This window comes from Triturus cristatus, chromosome 3_2 (assembly GCF_964204655.1).
Source record: "Triturus cristatus chromosome 3_2, aTriCri1.1, whole genome shotgun sequence".
Lineage (NCBI taxonomy): Eukaryota > Metazoa > Chordata > Amphibia > Caudata > Salamandridae > Triturus > Triturus cristatus.
In genome coordinates this window covers 487,124,208-487,151,327 of record NC_140584.1, presented here as the reverse complement: position 1 = coordinate 487,151,327, position 27,120 = coordinate 487,124,208, and the positions used below count along the sequence as shown (strand labels likewise).

The 27,120-nt window shown below is 41.9% G+C and overlaps 1 protein-coding gene across 4 annotated transcripts in view; it reads left to right on the top strand.

Moving 5' to 3' along the window:
* DENND2B (DENN domain containing 2B) overlaps positions 1 to 27,120 on the top strand; it is a 1,065,289-nt gene that overhangs the window by 816,382 nt on the left and 221,787 nt on the right. For 3 of the 4 annotated variants that reach the window (XM_085648132.1, XM_085648131.1, XM_085648134.1), the window contains 5 exons: positions 9,577 to 9,673; positions 13,390 to 13,434; positions 20,367 to 20,551; positions 25,631 to 25,740; positions 26,669 to 26,738. In XM_085648132.1, the coding sequence (XP_085504258.1) occupies positions 9,577 to 9,673; positions 13,390 to 13,434; positions 20,367 to 20,551; positions 25,631 to 25,740; positions 26,669 to 26,738 (507 nt within the window). The remainder of the gene's footprint in view (positions 1 to 9,576; positions 9,674 to 13,389; positions 13,435 to 20,366; positions 20,552 to 25,630; positions 25,741 to 26,668; positions 26,739 to 27,120) is intronic. The other variant, XM_085648133.1, reaches the window with a different exon arrangement.

Here is a 27,120-nt window from a genome sequence, read left to right as displayed (position 1 = left end):
ATATTATGATTTTTTTGAGGTTTTAAGGAGAAAATATTGACATATGTAGAAGCATTGCTCATCTAGGGATGCAAAATAATGTGGTGATGTCATGTGATAGCATTGTTTGACTGTTCTGCAATAAAAAGATTTAAATAATAAAGACAACTATAACAGATCATGATCGCTAATTTGTTCAAGGGAAGCAACAAAAAGTATGTTGGTAACTAGTAAAAACATATTGAAATATGGACATAGTAACAACTCTCACATTTTGGTCTACCTGGATGATCACAACTAAAACGTCCAGTTATCAACATCAGACTAAGTCTTACCATGCAATTTAGCATTTGCATACCACTAAAATCAACCCTTACATTAATCAATTGAGAGGCAGCGAAGTCATACATGGCAACATTGTCAACTTTTACGTGTACTAAATGAGATTGAATTATTCTAGCATTAAAAGCTAAAATCAGAGTTGTTAGGGCATTTAAGTTATCAATCATTAGATTCTCACTATCCCAAAACGCTATTGCAGAGTGGTGATCATTCGGTTTCCCCAGGCGAAGACAGAAGTTATATATCAATACAGACATTTTACGCATCAACACTTGCCCACTTGTTAAATCAGTCTTTGTTACAAACAAGTCCTGGGTGGGGGTATCTATTTCCTCTTCCTTTGAATGTTTGCTACCTGACACAAAAGTGACAAATGTTTCCACCCCTTTCTATCCATTCTTACAACCAGGTTTATAAATTGCTGTAAATTTGTCACCAACATATCAATGATCATCTATGTTTAATGGCAGCATATAATTGCAAAATCTCAGGTTAACTCAAATAATTGTTTGCCAGACAATTTATTTAGCTCTGCTTAACAGGCCAGTTTCAGAGGTTTCTCTGCTGGGCAAGGAGGAAGAATTTATAGATGTCTCCAATACTGAATTTCTCCAGGACTGAAAGGGAAGTACTTCATTCATGATAAAATCCTGATCTAATAGCCTCTTATTCCTCTTTTGAAAAGTAGTCGTAGATTCATCACAATTTTTCGATTGTTTAATTGACTGTTAAAGACCGATTTAAACCCTTACCAGAAACATGTCTTCAACTTCTAAATAAGTGGGTTTTTACACGTCACTGAAGTACTAACCTCCTATTCGGCCTTCGAGTCTTGATGAATCGAGCATTACCAACTCAGTGTCCCTCGAGGTAACTCTCCGTGATTGTGGAACGTGATGTAATAATTAAAAAAACAGTACATGATTGAAGTAATAATACCCTGTGGGGAAAATGACCGAGATTTATAGTAGTAATAATTCAAATGCCATCATTCATTTATCCAAAATATTTCTCTTTTTTTTTATTTTCCAAATTATTAGATGCCATGTTGCAGAGATATTACTTGACTTTGAGAGCCTTCCTGCGTCCCTGTTTTCAGAATTAGAAAACCCTGTTCCCTCTGAAACAGGGATAGTGACACTGCAGTGAGCTTTAAAGACTGAAATGGCAAGCTAAATTTATCAAAACAGATTTCTTGCACTTGAAAATCAACTAAAACCGGTACTGCATTTGAGTTAAGATTCCAGGTATCTGAGAAGTTGTTTCGGGAATAAAAGCCATAAAGGAAGTATCAGTCAAATTAAAAATATTTTTTCGAGGTTTCCTTTCAAAATTGCTTTTAACTGAAATTTTCTCTCTTTTTAGATTACATTGGGGTAAAGATGAAATCACAGTTTTTGGACAAGGCATGGGCTTTACAAAAATAGGATAAAGTTTGGATTGCCATTTATTATATGCATTTTTTCTTACTTAATTCTAGTACATCATTCCTGTGTCTTGTTCCCCTTCATCAGGCAGGCAGTTCTGAGGGTCTTAATCCCAACCTAATTCATCGAGAAAGCCAGCATTGTTTATTTTCCTCTTCACCTCATCTGTTGCTTGTAAGTTGCCCCTACCCCTCTCTGTAATGGAGGATTCTTTGCACTTAAAGATTCTACTATTAACTTGTTTCCCAATATGCTCAAGGTAGCAGAGTGCACTGTCTTATTTACCCATTCAGACTATTCTGATTAAAGATTGTAAAATACTTGTTAAATTGCTCAGACATAAGTCTTGTCCTGCCACTTCCTTTCCTATTAAATGTAGAACTGAAAGCATTACATTATACAACGCTATCATATAGTTTGCCATTGTAAAATTTATTTTTTATTTTCAATAAAAGAACAATAATCAGGAGGCACAAAGTCAAAGCATATAGACATCCCGATATTCCATCTTATATTCAACTTGGTTTTTTAAAACATCTATCGATTGGATTGTAAACTACAGTCATCAGTGTGTCGTCCCACACATGCACGTAATACCTCATAAGCAAATCACAGTATTCTGTTACACATATCTTCTTCATATAATTCCTTCAGGGTCTTGTGGTATAAGCGGTAATGTGCATAGCTCCCCCCTGTATATGTTCCATCCTTTCCACAGCCGTATCCATTTTTTCAGGCACCCCCTGCGTACATATACAGTCTTTTCAGCTACCATAGCTATATCCATGTCTTTACACCATGCTGCAAGTGTGGGGGCAGCCGCTGCACCCCAGTGTCATGCGATATTCTTTTTTGCCATCATCATTTCCAAGGTTGCCCATGTTTGTTGTGCGATATTAAGGTCTGTGGGTTCCCATATGTTTAAAAGGCAGCGCTTGGGTTCGGGCGGGACTGGGTTACCAATAAATCGTGTGATTTTTTCCCATTACCAATCTCCAATATTTCACTATCACAGGGCACTCCCAGATAGTGTGGAAAAAAGTGCCAGGTGCCCCACACCCACTCAAGCAAAGTGGAGTGTCCGCTCTCCCCATGTGGTGAAGTGTCAGTCGTGTGTAGTACACTTTATGTAGGATCTTAAGTTGTATCAGACAAAGTCGGGATGGGATTGCCACTTCCCTGGGTGAGGCTAATGAGTCCTGCCAGTCTGAGTCGTCCAGGTCTCCCAGTTCAGCGACCCAATTATCACGGACCTTTTGCATGGGGTCAGGTGCGTTATTGATGATTTTCCGATGCGTCATGGAAATTGCCCTTTTTTCCATATGATCTGTGAGTTAGTCTGCCATTGTAGGATTTTTAACTTGTGAGTCTTCTGGTTGAAAATGTCACTTTGTCAACACCCCTAAAATGTCTATTTTGAGATCTGGCATGAGAGTGTAGGTCTGCAAGCTTTAGTCTCACCCTTATTTGCCATGTTTGAAATAGTTTTACAAGGTGGACAGGCCTTCAAAGGCTCTTGGGTGGGGTGCAGGGCTTTGAGCGCATCACCCTGTGGTGAGAACACCGACTCCATGCCACCTCCCGAGACGTCCAAAAACTCCAACATGGCCGCCGGTGTACCACTGACATGAAGTAGTGGTGGCGGTCTAGACTTTCTCCCCCTCAGCGCCGGAAGCAGGAACCTGGAGGAGGGACAAAAGGCAGAGATGGAGGAACGAGAATCTGGCAAGTCGCGGGAAGCTGGAGAGAAGGGGGAAGACGAGGAAGGCGGCCCCGGGTCCAGCAGAACTGAGGGAACAACGAGGGACACCGAAGAGGACGATCCCCAACCTGACCGATCGGTAGAAGGAGGAGGCGAGGACGCGAGTAACGCCCACAGTACCGGCTCTCCTGGAAGGGACATGGAGGCGGGTTCTCCCTACACCACGGCCCTGGAGGGTCATGGCACCAGGCAAGTGACAGCCACAAGTCCTTTTTCTATAAGGGGGTGGTGGGCAGGTGTAAGGGCCAAACTGAGACCAGCACGTTAAATCTCCCTCACGTAGGCACCGCACTTTTAGGACACCGGTGGTGGAACACAACATCCCTTCCCCCCCTCTTAGTTTTGGAAAAAGAATAGCTGAATTAAAGCAGTTTTGTTTCTTTTTTTGGTTTGCTTTCCTTACCCTGTCCCTTTATTCGGAGGCACCAGCCACAATGGAAACAGATCGAGACCCCGACCTAAGGAGAAAAGAACCCCAGAGAAAGCTCAGATGTTTGATTTATGGAGAGAGAGACCTTGATTTCATTGGATTTGTTTTGTCACCTGCCATTCCTGGAGATTCTGTATTGTTAAACAAACAAAAATAAAGAACTTACTCATACCAAAACCTAGTGTCTCGACCTCCTCTGGGTAAAAAGGCGTAGCAGGTAGAGGACTTACCTTAGGGGCAAAAATACGACACACCCCTTGACCAACCATGAAGTGGGTGGTGGACGAGGAGGGGGGATGTGGCTTAGAGTCAAGCACAGCTCCACTAAAAACAATTTACAAACTCTTCATAGGCTGTCACCGACATCACGGTGAAGTTGTAAAACCCCAGATGGACGTTGGCTGTGCAGAGTCTCTGCATATGAGCTGGAAACCTCCTCTCTGCAGGGTTTCCTGCTACTGTGTGCGCATCTATGATATTGGCTATTCACTTGAAAGCATGTGTAGAGAGCCAACACCATGTGACACACAGTACCACCTTGTGAGTTGACAGATCTGGTTACCAGTTCTTTAAAATAAACATTGAATGCGCTTTAACTCCATCCAGAGGAATTTTACTCCGTTACGCTATTATGTTGGCTATTCGGTGTATCATTCCGCATTTCAGTAAGTGCTTGCATTCAATTACATGAGGGAATATTTTAGTCTGAAAAGTACTCTCACACATCACACTGTTTGTTACTATCACTTTTGTATTTACTCTATGCATTCTAATAGAAAAATCGATTTTAGCTTTTCAGCTTTTAATGTGTCAAACATTATTTTTGCATACAACACATGTAAACTGCATTTATGAATTCCTTTGCTTACATGCCTTGGCACATTACCCATTGGCTTTGCTGTTGCACACTTTTATATGAAGGTAGTAAAAGAACGAGTTGTGATTCAGAATAACCCATTTTATCATGCATGCGTTTCAACGCAAATGCAATTACAACGCAAACCTTTACCACGCGTATTTTTTCAACGATTATACCTTTACCACACATGAGTTTACAATGAAATTCGTTGTAAAAGCACGTATGATAAAAGCATATGCATGGACGGTTTCCCAGACCCCTACCTTATACCCTAATCCCGGTCCCTGGTGCACCCCACCCCTGGCCCCTAACCCTACTAAAAAATAAATACCCTACTCCTGGCCTAAACCACTACCCCTGAGCGATTCCCTCGCAGCCCCTTCCCTACCCTAAACACTAAAACTCTGCTCCTGCGTGACCCCTCCCCCTCCGCACTCCTCCGGCCCCAGCCTTTTCCCTACCCTAAACTCTAAAACACTACACTTGCATGACCTCCTCTGCCCCCAGCCCCTAGAATAGAAGCACCGCGCCCCAGGCCCAATCCCCTTATCGCTCTCCTTGTGGTTGGTGCAGGCAGCTAGTCTGAGGGGGGGCGGTGCACATCGTTGTGTGGAAGCAGAAGAGTCTCTCCATTTCTAACGATGTGGATTGCCTACGCATATATTTTTTTTACTACATATATACCTTTACCATACATACATTTACAACGAAATCTGTTGTAAGGGCATGCGTGGTAAAAGCATATGCGTAGTAAAATAATGCGTAGTAAAGTCTACACATTGTAACAATGCATGCCTTGTAATATCTTGCGTAGAAACAGCCAAGTTGTAATAACTGTTTCTCTCATATACCACTACGTTTAGTAATTATCTGGTATGATAATACTACTCCATGGCTTATTCCAGTGGTTGTCTTTTTACAGTTTATGCTATCAGCATTTGCATTTTGTTTATTTAACTAATCCACTTTTTGATACTGACCAATTCCATAAATTTGCACACAAGAATTGAAAACCCATCATTTCAAAGAGCAATGCCTTCTCACACAAAAGGACCTACGTATAACCCGCCCCTTTCAAATGATCTTGTATCTTATCTGGGCGCTTACGCCATTCTTCACTGCTTCGTTGCTGACCAGATTGATTTGTGCAATAGAAGTACCAATTCAAATGTACTTATGCACAGTAAGCCCCCAGGGCCCGATCTAGAGTTTGGCAGAGCAGAAGGACATCCAATTTAAAGCAGCCCTCTTCCCCTGTCAAATTTGTGGTTCCCCTGTTCAATTTTGAGTTTGGGGAAATACCAGGATTAAACCTCTGATCTGGTGACGTTTCTGCTAAAGGACCGCCAGGTGCAAGTGAAGGTTGTCTTGACCTACTTACTGCAGGACGATCATTCCCTGTTTTCCTTGGTTTGCTTGGTCGACATGGGCACAGGGAGAAATCTCCTCGTATGTCAGGGTATTAATGTTTTGTATTAAGCAAACCAACTCTTCCTTTTGTAGCCAATTTCTCAAACTAAACTTGTTTGCAGAGGGGGTACTTTAAACATTGTGGCCCACTTGCAATCCTTCACCGCTGTGAAAGACACTACTGCCGCAGCTCCCATCGCAGCACAGAGGTCCCAACTAAGCAGGCGGGGACCTCTCAATACAGAGAAAGGTCCTCCACCAGGATGACAGAGTCCATGGTTTCTGTCATTCTGGCGGGCCATTTGCCAGGGTTTACACAATCCCCTATGGCTCTCATTATGAATGGGCTGGGTAAGCGGTAATATATCCCCGCTCCTGGAGTTACCAATACTGTGGTGTACTGGCAGCTCCAGAACCAAAGCGCATCCGTCCCATTCCGAGTTGGATTCTGAGCGTCCACTTGGACTTGAGAAATTACTGGTTGAATTCTTGGGTAAATGTCTCTGGAATTTCACACCAGGATGAGACTAAACAGATCTGCTTTGATCCTGGGGATCACATAAATCTGGTGGAGCCACAAACGAATGGTATAGGCTGCATCAGAATTACGTGGCTGCTTGTAAAGAGGATTCCTAATTTTCATTTAATCACACTGGTAAGTACAAGCCATCAAATATTTCAGTACCTGTCACTTGTTAAACATAAGGTTACGCCTATGGTTAATTTCTCACTCCATGGGGAAGTGCATTTTTCTCTATTGTTATCTCAACTGTTCAGCATGTTTCCAATAATTTCTAGATTTCTCTGTTGAAAAAATTACTGGCGCTTGCCCAATCCATAACAGAGAATGAATGAACTCTACATAAACTTTAGACGTGTGTGTGCCTGGATACATTTATTTTGGCATTCCGCTGAGAACTGAAACATTGTGTGTCTTATGTTGTTTCTGAACAGCACACTTGGCTATTCCTGAACGTATACACATCCCTCTATATTTGGTACCCTACAGTTTCAACAAACCCTCTTGGCTTGAAGGCAATACACCCAGGCATATACCAAAATCCTTTGGATGCATGCAACGAATAAATAAAGGTGGTGATTGAAGATGTAGATATGTTCTGTCGCAGAGAGAGACACTGTACTATCTTCTTATTTCCATCTATGTTTGGATGTTTAGAAAAATAAAACTATTCAGAGTCAGAGCAGATGTGAATCAACAACTTTGAATAGCATTGTTCTGCTTCTCCTCAGCCAGCAATCTTAAGAAGTAAGAATGTATGGCAGAGTTGTTGTTAATGGAAGAGTGGGAAGTACTACAGAATATTTGCTAGTTGGCCCAGCAGCAGTGGCAAACTATAACCCGTAGATGATTCCCTCCTTTTTTTCCCGTCCTTTTGGACACTGACCATAGAAAATGTAATACATTCTACACTCCCTTTTCTTTCTTTATTCTCTCACTGGCTGACATTTTCTTATGATTTTGTAGCACATTCTCCAAATCATATTGTCATTTTATTTTTGCTTTCCATGGACATAGTTTTCAAATATGGATTGATGTGCATGCAAAGATAAGTAAATACATTTGAATAAAAGACTTGACCTTGTGTTGTATTCTTTGCTTCCTGAGAGTGTAATGGTGGATTATACTACTACAGTCTCTCCCAGTAAACAAGGCACATGATACTTTACTTCTGGTGTTCATCAAGATCAGTTAGCTTCTGCTCACAATTGCTCATTTAGAACAAGTGCACTGAATTACCAAGGAGAAAATCCATATGCCACCTTTGCTTGCAACCATGGCCAGGCCGGGAGAAGGCACAGTACACCAGTCTATTTTCTTGCACTATATTCTCTTTCCAGCCTGATCATGATGGCATTTATTGAAACCTTTTTCTATGCTATATCTCTATGTGGTCATGGGTGGAACACAAAAAGAGCCAGCATCATATATGGTTGCAGTGGTTCCCTTCCCAATTATAGAATATATTTTCCACATTATTTGAAAAATTCAAAGTGTCATAAGGAGGACACAAAGGACAAAGGGCCAGATGTACAACCCATTTTTGCATGCACAAACAGGTTAGAAACCCGTTTGCACATGCAAAAACTAATAGGGCCATGTACAAACCCTATTTAGCAAGTCGCAATTTATTTGCAACTCACTTAATAGGATTTGTGACTCGCAATTAAGGAGGGGCATCCCTCCCTAATTGTGAATCGCTACCCTATGTAAGAATGTTTTGCGACCGCAATTGCAGTTGCAAAACACTCGCAATATACGTCCTTCTTCAAGAGGGTGGAAATGCATTCGCAAATGGGAAGGGGTCCCGAGGGTACCCCTTCCCCTTGCAAATACAGGGAAAAATATTTTTGAGGGGCAGGCAGTGGTATTTAAAAGCAGTCCCATACATGGCGGTCTGCTGAGCCCAGCAGGCCACCATACCTGAGAGGGCCAGCCATTCCTAATGGGGTCATAAATTACAAGTGCCTCATTAATATGCATGAGGCATGCAATTTGCGACCCCATTAGGAATTGCTAACAGTGTCTCAGACACTGTTGTACATTGTGATTTGCAACTCGCAAATTGTGACTCGCAATTTGCGAGTCGCAAATCACAATGGTTGTACATCTGGCCCAGAGTATTAGATTCATACCAGTTTTCATGGGAGCTCACTTTAAAGAGTCAAATATTTTATATTTTAGAGAAAGTTGCTGGATTATGGGTAATGTTGTTTTCTATGAATGCTTTCATCCAACTATGCCAGCTGTTCCTCAGGTTTTCTTGGAGGCCGACTACGGGTCATATCTTGACTAATTGATATCAGTTCTGCAGGTGAAACCACATACATTATAGACAGTGGCACCCACAATAATACCATTGTTGCAACTGTCACACTGCTTAGCATCTGTAATGCCACCTGGTCCATTATGGAACTCATAAAAGGTTGAGACTTAGCCAAGGCGTTAATGTATTTCAAATAATGAAGGATTTTCTGTTATTGTAATATATCAATTTGATACAACAAGTGAATAACGTTTTCCTTGGATGAAGTTTAGATTGAACTTTTCTTTGTAACTTTTAAAATGATATCTAATGCACAAGTCCTTCCTTTGCAGCTTTCCTTGAGTACCTAATCACATTTTAGAGGTAGATTTTTTATTAGAAATCGAGGTATGTCCCTGCACATTGAATTTCCTACGTGTATTGGTTTATAACTTTATTTCAGCACCTATCAGCACAGGCAACCTAAGCTAATGATTCTATAATGCAGTGAAAATATTTTGGAGTGCAGATCTTAAAACTGTCTAACCTGTGATTTCTGGTCCTATAAATTCAATTGATGAACCTTTTTGCTCTTTTTTCAGCTTGTACAAAGGATAAATTCAATCTATAGTGCAAAAAGAGGGAAAAAAAGATTAAAGAAGCTTTCAATGTCCAATATCGAGACAGCATCATTAAGAGGTAATGTCATATGTATATTTTCTAGAAAGTATGATAGCCTAGGCTTTAGCTTTGTTGCAAAAAGGCATTAAAGTTGATGATTGATGTATCTGAGGCAAAGGGCCATTGTCTCCATTGATGATTAGGGAATAGTAAGGATATGATTGTAAAAACAAAACTTAAAAACAGTGTAAGGCAATCACAACTTATGGGCAGCTTTCCACGTTAACTAACTTATTTTGTTTTGTGAGTTGCTAATATGCTAGCTGCTAATATTAACTTCCCTAATATATGCCAAAACATTCACTGTGTAGCTCTGTCTGAGTTTGTGCCTGCAAACTGATGAAGTAAAAACCGCTTTGCAATCCTTGTTGATCCTTCAGAAGACCAACAAAACACAACATGTAAGTCTGAACCTGTTGAAAAGCTAAAGTGTAGTACTAAAATTCTAATGTGAAAGTCACTTACCAGAGTATTATAATTCACACTAAATTACTGAAGAAAATCTTTAATTTCCAGTTGATATTCGATATAAAACAGGGTTGCACTGGTGCAACCCTGTTTAAGATGGCACAAAAGACTTTCAAAAGTGAAGGAACGAGTTTATAACATTAGACTTACTATAACGGAAAAGAAGAAACAATTAGCTTTAGAAGTGGTTAGACTTGTAGGTATGAATGATTCCATATTAATTAAATTTAATTAAAAACAAATTAGGTAAGCCAGTGACAAATAGAAACACAATACTTACTTTTTGAAATCAGAGACTGTAAAAGGTAGAGCATGCATGGTACAGTACATGTCCAGAGAAAACTATCTTCCGAGTAATTGGACTAATTGGTTCAATGGGTGAATATTTAGGATACAATTAAAGCATTGCGAAAATGAAAGGATCATAATTGGTGTTCAATGCATCCATGACCACAGAAATCCAAATGAGAGTTGTCTCAAACAAAAGGAAAGTCAATAATTTGAAATACATTGAGTTGGCCATGGACTGCTAGGTCGCCTTTCACTCACTTGAAAGGAAGAATGAGGTGCCTACTTAAACAGGTAGCCACAAAAGTGATCTAGATGACAGCTGCGAGCATTTTTTTAACGCGGTGATCGCTAGCATATTAAAACACAAATTTGTACTTATCAGAATCTTGTTCTCAAGAAGGAAGCAAAGCACTACTTTGGCACCAGAATATCAGAGCCAGAACAATGCCTTATAATACTTAACATACATAGATACCTTTCAGTAAAATGGGGGAGCAGAGACAACAGCTTGAGAGCACTCCGATGAACACAATACAAAAGATTCCAAAAGACTACTCAGGGTAGATAGAATCACTTAAGAGCATGCTGCTGCTGGCTAATCCTGTTCATAAGGGGTCAAATTGGCCTTAGGTCGGAGTTTCCCCTAAAGAGCATGCAGTGATAATGCAAGCAGGGAAGACTTTATATCAAATCTTGTTGGTTTTTCTACCAATTTGTCAAAGAGAAGGATTTGATTGGGGTAAGCTAAAATAATGAAAAGCCTGAGATGTTTTAAGTGCCTCCTTGATCAATGAAATCTGAGTGTGTTTTACAAGTGCAGAGAATGTTGTATGCTCTGTAAATGTATTTGACCACTGGGCAATACTCAAAGTGATATTTTTAATTTATTGAACCATTTTATAAAACACATGAACTGGAACCTTGAAACAATCAAATAAATTAGTACTTTTCCAAACATATGTCTCATCAGTGCACAATTTAGGATGAACCTGTTTTTTTTAAATTAGACAAATCTTAGTGGGACACTTTGTCCAGTGAGTTTGCTAGTGCTGAGTTTATTTATTTTCTACACCAGCTTTGCTATGGGTGAAGCAGTTGATTTACAGCGCAAATAATGGTGCCGGGAATTTTACAGAGCCCTTTACAAGGTAGGTGAAGTGTTGTAAAGGGGAAATAAGGTCTGTATCTTAGGGTAGAGGGATAATAATCCCAAACTAAATTGTGATATGATCTGGCCAACGGAGCTCAACTGGAAAAGAGGAGGTGGGTGAATTTAAGAATCAAATTAAAAACGAGACCTGATTTATGTGCAGAGAGAAACCATTGAGATAATCTTAATATCTAAAATCTGTATTTGTTTTTGGTATAGATTGACTGGATTAATAATCTAGATAAAGCACTCGCCCCTACAACTCCCAGGTTATCAGAAGAGCGATAAAGAGGCATGAAAGAGTCTTCTGTATCTTGGAATACTGAAAGATGTGATTTTGGTAGCTAACAAATCACTATCAAGCTAATCATCAGACAGTTGTACAATACTTCAAGTAGGACAGAGCAATCCTCAAACCTCAAAAGGTTTAAATACCCAGAAATTCCAAGAAACACCTTTCCCTAATGTTGTGTTCTGGTGCAGACTGCAGCAGGAAGATAACCATGTCTCATTAAAATAGACAGGGCACGGTGGCTTCATGTCAACAAGTATAGTGTCATGTTATCTGTTCCTCTAGATGCTAGAAATTAGAGATTGAAAAATGGCATTAATCAGATTATAGTTGATCTGAGAGGCAATGGTTTCCATGATCCCATACAAAGGTAAAATGCAAAGCACAGTTAGGCGGGGCAGGGTCACCAGACTTTGGTGAGCTTACTGCATTTCTGAAGCTAACACTTTGAGCCTGGAACCAGGGCTTAATAGTGCATATCAGGGTATGTCCCCAGAAAGACAGGTCCTAGGCGTCATATGGTCATAATTTGGATAGCTGGTGCTGCGCACTACTTCAAAGTACATTAGTTGACTTTGTGCATCCTTTGATCCCAATGATCAAGAATCCAGGAAGAGTCCCAGAGCACAAAGGGCGGGAGGAAAAAGTAAACATGATACACGTAAAAAGGAGGAAGGGAGAAACGATAATTAAATAGAAATGTGTAAACGGTACTACCGAGGAGCATAGACATGGTTCTGTGTAACAACTAGAAAATAAAAGCCTAGCAAACAATGCGATGCAAACTGTCAAAGGAACAATTTAAAAGAGTGGCATTGTATACCTGTGACAAATTTTCCAAATAATAGAAGGAAGCAAATCGTACAGGATTAGAAATACATGCACGGGTGCCTGCCGGGTGCTCATTGCAGCCATGCTGATGACCCCCTGTGTAAAGAATAAGAGTGGATGAGGAGCTGCATGCCTTTTGGTATAATGTACATTTTGGTTAGCCAATGTCTGTCTCAAATCTAAAGGACCAGAAATTGAGAAAGACAAGTTGAGACAGGATTGTGTATTATGCTATCTCAGGATCTCTGTTGGTATATCTAAGAAATATTCAATTAGAATAATTTGTAGGATCTTTGACATTGAAATCGCAGGTGTTTCCAAATTATTTTATTTGCATACTTAGTGTGGTTTACTTCATCACAGACTGAAATCTTCAAAAGCTGTTTCTCGTTGGTACCAGATCAAAATTCATGCATGTACTGTTTGTGATTTTCAGGTAACATCTGCACTGCATCATATACTAGAATTCAACAAAGGTATTAAAAAAAATAGCCCAATGCCCCTCTCCTCTATCAACAACCACCATCTTCTGACCATCATTTGTTGTTACCAGCATTGAAATTAAAGAGAAACCACACAATGCATGCAATGCTTTTTTGGCTTTTTATTTTAGTAGTGCTCAATTAACCGCTTGTAAGGAGTTTCCTGCAGTGTTCTTGTAATGGCTGGAAAAGATCCTGACAATCTTTATCTCTTTTGCAGATGAAAACAGTGAGAGTGAGAGTGACTCGGATGACAGGTTTAAAGGTGAGGGTCGGCCTCTGTTAGCCTTCAGTCACACGAGGCCATTCTTGATATTCATACTAATGACATGATAGTGTTGTCTGGCTGTGCGTGGGAGCGGATGGAATATTATTACGTCCCTGAAATATGGCTTAAGCACCACTTACAAAACACTTCCCTACATGCTACTTCCCTCTGTCCTGGCAGGAAAATACACCAGGACATTAGTCTATTGTTTTAAAAATACCCCTCCCATGTCGCTGCTACGTACCTACCTAACTAACCCACTCACTAGAAGCGCTTTAGCTTTTAGATTTTCACTGCTGGTATACTTCGACATTCATAAATGCTTACTTTACAGATTATCGATCTGTCACTTTTAAAGGCATCCCATTACACAAAACAAACTCCAGTTGCTTCTTATCTTGTGTTATGAGAAACCGAGTGAAGACCAAATAGTCTAAAAGCACACCCCTAAACCCTAAAAACACCTTTACCACCCTATACTCTTACCCACCAATAAACCCTAAAAACACCCTTACCACCCCTAAACCCTAAAAACACCATTGCCACCCTTTACTCTTACCCACCAATAAACCCTAAAAACACCCTTACCACCTTACACCCTTACCTGCCCCTAAACCCTAAAAATACCCTTGCCACCCTATACCCTTACCCACCCCTAAACACTAAAAACATCCTTACCAGCCAATATGCTTACCCACCCCAAAACCCTTAAAGCACCCCTACCACCCTATACCCCTACCCCCACCTATACCCTAAAAACACCTTTACCACGATATAACCCTACCCAATCCTAAACCCTAAAAATACCCTTGCCCCCCAATACCCTTACCCAGCCTAAACCCTAAAAACACCCTTACCCACCTCAGATTCTAAAATAAATTAAATACATATATATATAGATAGTTAGCACCTACTTTCAATAGGAAACTCGTTTTTTGTTTTGCTAATAACTTTGGCGCCATTCAACGAATTTTCACAATTTTCTTTCAAAACTAGTTTGCCACTCACTTCAGCTGCTGACCCTAAAGTGTGTGGTGATTTGTCAAGCATGGGCTGGTAAAAAGGGGGAAAGGGGACGTCCCAAAACTTGTTTTCCTCATGCAGTTTCCCATAGGAATTTTAGACACGACTACAGCCCTAACTGCTAAACAAAATTACACCACATTTGGCAGAAAGCTAAATCTAGGTCCAGAAAGAGTACTTTCTGTAATTTGCTGTAAATCTGAACAGACGTTTTGGAGTTATTAAAGAAAAGATATTTATGTACATCTAGAGATGGAGATCCATCACAGAGGATCAACTGAACCACGTGCCAACAGCAGGACCATGATTGACTGGCCAAAATCTGAGAGAAAAGTTACAGCCATTTTTGTCATTCCGGGCATGGTTCTGGGCGGTGGGGGGGGGGGATAAAGTAGAAATAGGAATAAGGGGTCAGGACAGAGGTATCCTGACACCATGGTACTGATGGAGGGATCTGTGAGGGACCCCTCATGGGGAAGAAATTGTGGGAAAATGTTTTTTGGGGCACGTGATGATGCACAGATCCACCGCAACACTTAGTGCGGCCCCCAGTGTGACTCCGCAGTGGATCCAGACCCCAACTAACGGATACACCCACTCACAGACCCACTCATACACTCTCTCTCACACCCACACAACCACTAACACACCCACTCGCACATCCATACACTCACTCACACACCCATACAGTGACTTGCACACCTTCATACACCTATATCAGTGGTTCCCAAACTTATTCAACCCACGGCTCCCTTCACCTATTGGCCATTGGCCGCGACTCCCCATTATGTTATCTGCTTTTTGGTGGGTACGGGGATGTTAGCCCAGCCTCGGAAGGACTTACATTTTTCACCCTGAAAATATTTGGGATGAAGCCGATGAAGGTATTATCATATATGATGTACCAAATTAAAAAAAGAACAATTATTTAATTTAAAAAATGTAATTGGTTATGTCAGGAACAATACTCTTCAGCAGTGGGGTCTGCATATGGAATTTTTAAAAACTATTTTTTGTTTTAAAAAAAATTCCTTTAGAGGGAGGGGCTCAGTGCTGGAAACCAAGTGGAAAGGGAGATAGGCGGGGGACAAAATATAACATTTTCATTGGCACCTTTCGTGAGATCATGAAAATGTGCCAATGCATGCCAGCAGGAGTAGAGTGAACATAGAGTAGTCTAGTTATCCATAAATTAGTCATGCAGTTCAATGAAAGCATTCAAGTGTCATGGATATATACACTGAAGAAGCCAAAAGCATTAGTTAGTAATAATATAGAATAGCCGCATCTTTATTAACAATTTTTCATTTTGTCCTGAAAAAAAGGAAATGGTTGTAGCTTTCTAACTTTCTGTAAATGTGCCTAAAATTGTTTTATTAAATACTGGCCAAAACCATGTAGAAACTGTTTTAATAAATTGACAAGCTGTCTAATTATTACACACATGTGAACCGACTCTACTTCCCTATTGTGGCAACACAGAATTTACTGAATTTAGAAGTGCCACTCTGTTCCCATTTACAAACCTGGTTCAATATATTTTGGTCAGGGAATGGATTAATCCCATAAAAGAACTATGCTCTACTACACATCTGTTCCCATTTGCAATAATCCAAAAACTAACTTTTTAACCTTTCTTATTAACTCGGGCAAATTCTGCCCCCTCTGTATGTTTAGCACCAAAACACTTCGGTGAAGCTGTGGTTACAAATAATAAATCCAAAATGCATAGATTTAAATCTTTATCTTTAAATAGCTACCAGGAACTGGAAATGTTGTGGCATAAAAAAACCTGCAAGCCCAGGGTCTTGTGTGGTGTTTAATGTTTGAAAGTTAATATGATCAATTCTAAAATAAGGAAATGGCATAGTAACCATCTTAAACCTTGTTCGGTGGTGCGCCCTAAAAATGTAAAACATCATTCCTCATGATGCGTGCGACCAGCTGTCAGTCTCCAGGATAACCTGTAATTTTACCGTACGTACAGCAATTGTTTTCACAATTGCCCCACATAAGAAATTGTTTGAGTGTTTTATTTCCTGCCAGTCCGAGCATTGTGCTTACAAAACTGTTCAGTCAGGCAGCCATCTGGCTTCTAAGAGTCCGTGCTGGCTGGAGAATGCAGGCCTGTGATTTATGCTCATTGCTTCTTCCAGTGGTTCCAAATCTGTTTACGGCGCCCCTAGCTAGATTTGATGGCGCACCAGGGTGCCACGGCGAACAGATTGGGAACCACTGACCTATACAGTCACTGTTACATCCATTCAGAGACCCACTGACATAGCCATGTATACACTCATACAGCAACTTACCCATTCACAGACCCACACAGCCACTTACACACCCACCCATCACATGCTCACATGCCCACTTACACACCCATCCACACATCCATACACCCACTCGCACACCCATACAGTGGCATACACACCCATACAGTCACTGATGCATCCACTCAGGGACCCAGAGAACTATTAATATACCCACTCACAGAACCACACAGGCACTCACTCACCCACACAGGCATTCACACACTTGCACACCCCACATACATACCCATACAGCCACTTACACAGCCACTCACAAACCCACACAACCACTTACATGCCCACACAGCAAACCCACTGACACACCCATACAGTCACTTACACACCACTCAGAGGCCAACACAACCACTTACTTAACCACTCACCCACTTATCACACACTCATGCCCACTTACACACCCACACAACGACTCACAGTCATACAGCACTCACACACCATACAATCACTGATACTGCCAGTCAGAAACACAAAGAAGCATTCATACACCAATGACAGACACACACACAGGCACACACATACCCAGACAGAGGCACAGAAAACCACTCACACAGCCATTTACATGATCATACAGCTACTCACACACCCATACAGTCACTGAAGCATCAACTTAGAGACCCACTCACACACCCACACAGGCACTCACACACTCACTTACACACCCACCCATACAGCCATTCAAACACCCACTCAGGGGCCCAGATACTCAGACACCCATACAGCCACACACACACTGAGTCAGAGACCCAGAAACCACTCACACACCCATTTATACACTCATACAGTCACTCACACACCCACTTATAGACCTAGAGCACTCATACAGATCCAGGGAATCACGCATACATCCACTCACAGACCTATGTGGACACACACACCCACTCAGACACTCACAAACCCACGTACGCACTTGTACAGCTACTGACAGACCCACTCACAGACTCACACAGCCACTTACGCACCCAGGGTCCCGCAGGTTGACTGCATCTGTGGCCAACCGCTACTGCGCAGGTTCAAAGGCAGTGTGCAGTGTGGGGTTGGTACCATGTGGCCAACCCCTCATTGCGCAGCATGGGGCTGCAGGCCAGGCCCTGTGGCCAACCCACTGCCACACACAGCCAAAGGGCATGCATGGCGATAGTTGGATTAACATATGGTAATTAAATATTACTTTACATTTAAAAAAAATGAAATAAAACAAACAGAGGTTACTGGACGTTCTAATAAGGAAATAGCATTGAAAAAACATAGACATTAACTGTAGAAACCAAAGGTTAGAGGGACATTATAGTTAGAAAATATATTTAAAAACCTTAGAAATTCACTAAAAAACAAAGGTTGCAGGGGTGTTATAGTTAGTTTCAGATTTTACACACATAAAACCATAGAAATACTGCAGTTAGAGTTATCTCAAGAAACTATAACTAGTGCCCTAAGGTTACTATAACTTGTACCTAATTACCCTACAAATTACATCAGACATGTTATAGTTACCTTAGGGATGAGTATAGCTTCTTGAGATAACTGTAACAGCTGAATTTCTTTGGTTTTGTGTGTAAAATCTGAACCTAAATATAATGTCCCTTTAACCTTTGTAACCTATATATATATATATAGCTTCACCTCCCAAAGAGAGAAATTCAAGCACTCACGGGGTCAAATACAAAGAATTTATTATCCTGCAATATATACATCTCCGGGGTAAAGACGTCGTTGTGAAGGATGTCTCTTAGATGAACTCTTTCAAACTGCACACCAAAACAGAGGAAATGGAATATCTGAAACTGTGCCACTAACTAGAAAAGAATAATTCTCCCAAAGTTGATACCTAATCAAACGTGGTTGACTGAAACCGTCCACAATTACATTATGTCACAGGTGCCCACTACCCAGTACTTCACAGTTTGCTTCATGCACTGCCTGGCCAGTGGTTGTCAGTGTATTACATACCCTCCTTTCTGCATTGTTCCGTATGGTTATTACAAGCGGGAGATGCTTCATAGTCGCTGGATCATATAGATTGCTTTATTAATTGCTTTTTGCAAAGATGATGCTATCTAGTGCTCTAGAAGATAGCTGAAATGTGCCTGTTCCTCCCCTTGCATGGCCTGCCTTTGTATATTGTTTTGCAGCTTTGTCTTGGATAACAGTGCTTAGTAAATACAACTCGGATTTCTTTACTTTCAAAAGACTCTTAGTCTGGTTGTCTGATTGGAGCCACATAAACAGAAACCCTGTTTCACAGAAGGGTTCCTACACCAACAAACTAGAGGTGTTGCTACTGCAAAGACTGTCATGCAGCGAAAATCCACTTGATGTGACTACTACAGAAACTTTGGCACAGACTGCAATCATCCTGGATGTCACTGCAGCACAGATAATATCATGTACCCACAAGCCAATGCGTGCCACTGATACATACGCTGTGTCTTTATGATTGATGACCACAGTTCAGATTACACTGGTTTTACTTGTTATTTCCTTCCCTAATGTTAGTCAAGTCATTTCAGCTAACAGTCTTTAGTAAATGGTCGCCACCTTGACTGTCGCCCTATCCTGCCTCCTCAAAAATGATCCTAGCCTGCGTTGCAGTCTAACACTGCCTTCCTGTTGAGAGGAACACATGTTCATCTTGTAGGGTGTAGGGCCACCTGTTGCCTCGCTCTGTGCATTAGTCTTTGAAAGATTTACAAAGACTTAAAACCAGTAATCTCCATATGAATATTCCAAACGTCATACCTATCAATAAAGAGATGATTATCTGTTCACCAACAACAGGAGTTTCATCACCTGCACACCTAATCGAATATGGCGGATCATCCCAAAAGATTCATCTAACTTACTCACATAACCTGAAAAGACCGACTAACTCAAATTGCACACTTAACCACAGAAGACTGCTCATCTCACGTGCAAAATAAAATTAGAACAATATTGAAATAATTACATTTAAGAAATGTTTTGTGTATGCAGTCAGATTATTTTGGTGTTTGAAAAGACAAGGCTTATTTGTGTGATGTTGTATATTTATTTTGGCCATGGCTCTTTTGGACAAAAAGTCTCCTATGTCAGAAAGTCAGAAGTTTCATTGTGGGTGCATAACTGTCATATTTATAGTATGCATATCCGGCAGTCTAGGAAAGTGTGTGTCAGGAGTATAATAACACATACACAGCCAAATATAATTCTCCCAACAGCAGCGGAACGCAGCCAAAACGGCTGTTGGTGCCTTCTCAATAATATATTTAATTAGAAACATTCCTTAGAATTCTGTTAGAATGTTTCTTGTTATGGCATATGGGAGAAATGCAATGAAAATAAAATATCCTCCCTTGCCAGGTATTTCTTGGCATTGGCCCGCATGATGGCTTGTGCAATGTCTCCCACATAGTTGTTTGTTACTTCTATTCACCAAGGTCTAATTGTATCTTTCATTCACCACCCAGGCTGTGAATTGTTAGCTTGAAAAATTGAACCTGTCTGACTTTTACCGAAAAATAAGTAGTATTTTCTCTCTTTCTACACGCCTTTCACCCCGCACCCTGTCCCACTGACTGAGGTGCTTGTTTCCTCCCCCTGCAGCGCACACCCAGAGGCTGGTCCACATCCAATCCATGCTGAAGAGGGCGCCCAGCTACCGCACGCTCGAGCTGGAGCTCATCGAGTGGCAGGAGCGCGAGCTCTTCGAGTACTTCGTGGTCGTGTCCCTGAAGAAGAAGCCTGCCAAGAACTCCTACATCCCGGAAGTTACCTATCAGTTCCCCAAGGTAGATCCAAAGTGAAGCTGGGCAGGTGCTTTCTGCTCACCGTGACGTATTTTGAGTTTATTAATTGGAGGAGATAAGAACGGTATTTATTTAAGTGTTCTGGAAGAGGTTGCTATTTTAAGATGCTTGTGCTTTTCAGAATTGATAGCACACGTGACAGCCCCCGTTTGACTGGAGTTTCAGTAAAAAAATAAATGTGTTTAATTTCCTAGAATAGATAAGCTATCAGCACGGGCCGGTGCTTGCCCTGGCCTTGGGCAGTCTTTGGTAACGGATCTTCTCATTTACAGAGTCGGGGGCAGATCTATGGAAAAGGGCTTATAAATCAGCCTAGTACCATAGGATTTGCAATCGCCATGAATTTACGGAATAAAGTACCCTCTGCTGTACTTTATACGGTTATTGTGAGTCACTGAGGAGTTCCATGTTCATGTAGAGGAACAAAATGCTTGAACCCTTTGTGTCACGTTATTTGCAGATATAAACAAAAGCAGAGACTGCACTGTGAAGTTCTACACACCAGTGGAGTGGAGTAGCATAGTGTGCAGTGGCATAGATTGTTTTAGAGTAGAGGGAAGTAGGGTGGAGTGGTGCAAGGTACAGTGCAGTGGCATAGAGTCTATTGGCGTAGAGTGCAGTGGAATAGAGTACAGTGTTGCAGAGTACAGTGGCGTAAACTGGAAGGTGTAGAGTGCAGTAGTGAAAAGTGCAGTGGTGCCATAGTAGAGTGGGGTAGAGCACTGGCACAGACTTGAGTGGTGCAGTGCAGAGTAGAGAGGCGTAGAGTGAAGTAGCATATAATGCAGTCTTCTAGAGTGCAGTGGTGCACAGTAGATTAGAGTGGCGGAGAGTGTTGTGGTGTAGAGTGCAGTGGCGTGAATGCATTTGCATAGAGTCTACTGACGTAAGTGGCATAGAGTAGAGTGGTGCAGTGGCACAGAGTAGAGTGGTGCAGAGTAGAGTGGCGGCGAGAGCAGTGGCAGAGAGAGCAGTGTTGCAGAGCAGAATGATGTGGAGTGCAGTGGTGTAGACAGCACTGGTTTAAAGTGCAGTCTAGTAGAGTGAGGCAGAGCAAAGTTGCGAGAGTGCAATGGTGCAGAGTAGAGTGGCGTAAAGTAGAGTGTTGCAAAGTAAAGTATAGTGATGTACACTGCAGTGGTGCAGAATAGATTGGTATAGAGTGCAGTGGTGTTGAGTGTATTGGTTTTAAGTAAACTGGTGTAGCATACATTGGCTCGGGGTGTGGTGAATAGAGTAGAGTGGAGTGTAGCAATGCAAATTGCAGTGGCATAGAGTGGCGTGGCATACAGGGGTTTGTCTCGGGATGTAATAGAGTGGCACAGAGTGCAATTTCATAGATTGCTTCACAATACAGTGCAGTGACGTAGGGAGCAGTGGCATAGAGTGCAGTGGTTAGAGTGCAGTGTTGCAGAGTACAGTGGTGTAGATTGAAGTGGCATACAGTGCAGTGGAGTGGCTTAGAGTGGTGAATGGTAGAGTGCTGTGGCGTAGAGTGGAGTACAGTGCAGTGGCATTAAATGCAGTTACATAGAGTAGATTGTTTCTGAGTAGAATGAAGTGGAGTGGTGCAGGATAGAGTGGAGTGTTGCAAGTTAGAGTGCAATGGAATAGTGTCCATTGGCTTAGAATGCTGTGGCATAGAGTGCTGTGTTGCAGTGTAGAGTGGCATAGACTGGAGTGGTGTAGAGTTCAGTGATGAAAAGTCAAGTGGCTCATAGTAGAGTGTGGTAGAATGCACTGGCATAAACTTGAGTGGTGAAGAGCAGATGAGAGACGCGTAGAGTAAAGTAGTGAAGTGGCATAGAATGCAGTCTTATAGAGTCCAGTGGTGCAAAATAGATTAGAGTGGTGTAGAGTGTTATGGTGTAGAGTGCATGGGTGTAAAGTACATTTGCGTAGAGTGCACTGGTGCAAAGTGGTATGGAGTAGAGTGGTGCAGTGGCACAGAGTAGAGTGGTGCAAAGTAGTGTGGCAGAGAGAGCAGTGTTGCAGAGTAGAGTGATATAGAGTGCAGTGGTGTAGAGTAGAGTGGTGAGAGTGCAGTGGTGTAGAGTAGAGTGGTGTTGAGTGTATTGGTATAGAGTGCAGTCTAGTAGAGTGGGGCAGAGTAAAGTGATGAGAGTGCAGTGGTATAGAGTAGAGTGGTGTAAAGTAGAGTGTTGCCGAGTATAGTATAGTGACGTACAGTGCAGTAGTGCAGAATAGATTAGTGTAGAGTACAGTGGGGTTGAGTGTATTAGTTTTAATTAAAGTGGTGTTGCGTACATTGGCATAGAGTGGATTGGCTCAGAGTGGAATAGAGTGGCACAGAGTGCAGTAGCATTGATTGTTTCAGAATACATTGTTGTGGCATAGAGTGCCGTGGCAGAGTGCAGTAGTGTAGAGTTGAGTGGTGTAGAGTGTAGTGGCATTGAGTGGAGTAGTGTAGAGTGGTACAGGGTAGAGTGCAGTGGTGCAGATAAGAGTGGCATAGAGTTCAGTGTCGGAGAGTGCAATGTTGCAGAGTAGAGTGGCATAGAGTGAGGTGGCATAGAGTGGAGTGGTGCACAGTTGAGGGAAGTGGCTCAGAGCTGTAGCATAGAGCGTAGGGAGATGCGTAAAATGCATTGCCTTAGAGTGGAGTAGAGTAGAGTTCAGTGTTGCAGAATAAACTGTCGTAGAGTGCTGTGGTGTATAGTAGATAAATAACAAACAACACTGTCTCAAACAAGGGTATCATTTAAAGGACAGATATAAACAGCCTAATAAATTGCGATGGATTTAATCCAAAGGGGAGAAACACAGGGAGACACATTCATTGAAAAGAAGTTTGTATTTCGATTGATAAGCATGTTGGACATATTAAATTTCATATGTACAAGCACATGGGAAAATAGCACTGCATTACATTGAATGTCATGTTACCAACAAAATACTGTGCACAAGTGCTCGTGAAGTTTTGTGATGGCGCTAGTTACATATGATGTGGTATATACAGCCGTGGTGGTGGGCGCGCTGGAACAAAGTGAAACAAAATTATTTCAACATTTAGGACACCAAGGCAATTCAAGGTACAGAAATGTAAGAATTCAATTGGATAGGGTGTCTGTAAGTAGGGGCGCCAGAGGTTTCGCTGAGAAAGTCGACGGCGTTTCGGCCTGTAGATATGTTAGGCCATCACCAGGACAGGTTACATTAGTTTAGAGAAGGCACTGAGTTTAGTTAACAGGAGTGGCATGTGTCCAGTCCAGTGCAGCTTTGGCATTGGCTCTCCGTTAGTGGGGAAAAGCCGAGGCAGTCCGGAGTGAATCCAGCAGCGTGGCGTGAATCAGAATGATCGGACGGCCGACTTGAGTTCGACTGTGGCATAAATTGCAGTGACATACAGTGGTACAGAGTAGAGTGACGTGAAGCGCAGTGGATAGAGTGCTGCTGAGTACAGTGGCGTAGAGAGCAGTGGTGTAGAGTAGAACTGAGTGGCTTTAGAGTACAATGGCGTAGAGTGCAGTGGTGTTGCAGAATAAAGTGGTGTAGAGTGTTGCAGAGTATTGAATAGTGGCACAGTGCAGTGGTGTAAAAGTAGTTGGAATAGAGTGCAGTGGTGTAGAGTCAATCAGTTTTGAGTAAAGTGCATTGGTGTAGAGTGCAGAGTAGAGTGCAATGGTTCACAGGAGACTGCAGAGGCGCAGAGCAGAATGGAGTGGTGCAGAATTGAGTGGCTTAGAGTTTAGTGGCACAGAGTAGATTGGTTCAGAGTAGAATGGAGTGATACACGGTAGAGTACAGTGGTGTAGAGTGCGATAGAGTGGATTTGCATAGAGAACACTTGTATAGAGTTGAGTGGTACAGAGTAGAGCGCATTGCCGTAGAGTGCAGTGTTGCCGTGTAGAATGGCACAGAGTGTAGAGTGCAGTCGTGATAGTAGACTAGTGTGGGGTGGCGTGCACTGGCATAAATAGAGTGGTGTAGAGTAGAGAGGTATAGAGTGAAGTGGCGTGGAGTGGTGCAGAGTAGAGTGCAGTGACACAGTGTGGATTGTAGTGGAGTGGCTTCGTTTGGAGTGACATAAAGTGGAATATACATTACAGACTGCACATGTCAATTGAGATCACCATTACATTTGCACAGACATAGTTTTACTGATAAAAGTATACAGCATACAAACGATAGTGTGTGGAAGTGTCATCAAGTAGTATAAATATATATATTTTTTGCTCATTTTAAAATATTTGTTTCTACCACCCTTCATAATTACCGAAAAGCGTGCTTCATTTGGGCTTTTCTAATTCTCAAATATCTGCGCACTCCCCTGTAGCCAGCATGATTGTTACTAAATCCTCTCAATTTGAAGTCAGAGGAAAAAAAGTAAATCCCAAGCCCCCTGGATGACATTTGACCTCTCTCTTTGAATAAGTATGAATAAGATTTTAAGGCCTTTTTTACAGAATTCGAGCACTGATGGACCAACACCGTAAATAGGGCTTGGGCATGGGAAGGGACAAACTCGAGCTGGAGAGCCAGCAAATAGAAAGCAAGCGAATGTGAGTTACAAGCCACAGAGCCAATGATAAACAACGGGCAGAATGCATACCTAGGTCAGATTTCAGAATATCCGCCAAATCTTGTTCGCAAACCAGATAGCTGCACTGTCTAGTAGGCTTTCACCCAAAAACGGGAAATCTAACGCATGCGCACAAGTATGCATAGTTTCCATAGCGCTAGTTGTGGACACAATCCGCTAACTCATCATGCTGATGTGCAGGACATAAACCCACCTGAAAGCCGCATCTTTTAGTAAAGATGTGGTTTTCTAGAAATCTGACGTAAAACCGTTGTCCGCTCATGCGGAACTGTTAACTCTGCATGCGGTGGCAGATGACGGGAAATGACTGCATGTGCGGTAAAGCACACATGAGGGCATATGGGACTTCTGCCATCACCACATACTTTCAGCACCAAATTATTACTGGGCACTTACAACGCCGTCCTTGCTGGTAGTAAAGCACTTTCCGGACGAAGGCTGCAGAAGTTGACATGATATCACATGGTTTGATATGTTTGTGTCCTCCCTCCCCACAGCTGGAAAGGCCAACCAAGCAGGTGCGTGAGGCCGAGGAGCGCCTGAAGGCCATCCCCCAGTTCTGCTTTCCTGATGCCAAGGACTGGGTGCCCGTGTCTGAATACACCAGGTAATCATTACTGCTGCTTCTCAAAGCTTGTGGTTTTGGAAAATGAACCTTTAATTGCTTGGCACAGGCCTTTGACAAAATAAAAGAAAGATTTTAGACAGCGGTGCAGGCTTGCACAGATGTATTCAATTATTTCTACTGCAGGCCTATTTTTTTTTTCCCTGGAATATTTGTGGCCGCGGTTGTGTTCCACAGTGAAATCATCTCGATGGAAATGATCTTGGGGTTATCCACAGTGCCAAATCCACTTAGGGACACCATCCCCTCAGAAAAGAGGCCAGACTTCCACGCATTTTCTCTCAGTTGAACGCCTAAAAGGCAACAATATTTTTTTCCCCTCTAAAAAAAAACCCGAATATATTTGTTTCTGAATCTCAGTAACAGTTGACAGCAATTCCGCCTGTGTACAAAGGACAAATACATGGAAGGAAACAACAAACAAAGCTTCTTAGACTCACAGCGAGTAAATTGTGCAAATCTGCAGTGCACAGAATGGAGCCGTTCCATCCAGGAAACTGTTCAGATTCTTGGTCTAGTCTGTAGGTTAGTCTGCTGTCCTGCCAGGCCCCTCAAGGGATAAAAAGGAGCATGTTATGAAAGCCATTCCATGCATTTAAGATAAGAGTGTTAAAATAGAACGGGGGTGCAGGAAGAGAGGCATGCACGTGTGAGCGGCTCCATTCTTTTCTGTGCTTAAGAATTATTTCAGATACTACAGATTTCGAATGTGTATCATAGCATGTGCACGCCATTTTGTGGTTTCTTTCAGATAATGCAGAGTTTTAAAGTCAGGATGGGGTTGTTTATCAAGCGTAATGAAAACATGTTTGATTTCTAATTTAGATTGAAGATCTCTCCCTATTTAAGTAAATGTAATATATGTTTCTGCGGTGGTCACTAACATTTTCTTGAACACCCTTCATTTCAGTGAGACGTTCTCTTTCATGCTGACTGGCGAAGATGGCAGCCGGAGGTTTGGCTACTGCAGGAGATTACTGGTAGGTAAATGCCACGAGACTCCACGATGGCAGCGGTGGCAGATAGGCGAGCAGGTGTTAGTGTACACTGTGTGCAGTATTCCTTTCACAGGTCAATGATGAGTTTGTAAAATATTTTGGATTTCTTATTTTAAAGTTATCTGATAGAAAGTGTGTACTTTTGTTGTGCACACTTTGAATGGAGGCACTTTCAGTTCAGTTGAAAGTTTAATCAGCCTGTGCATGGTGAGAACACAACGCCTCTGAAAGATCTGTCTGAGAATGCTACAAAGACCCAAGGATCTGCCTGACAATGTTGTGCACTGCTTTCTGGAAAGGATAGGGCAGTGTGTCATTGTGAGTTGTTTTTGCAGATGCAGGTCCCTCAGACACTGTCTCTGAG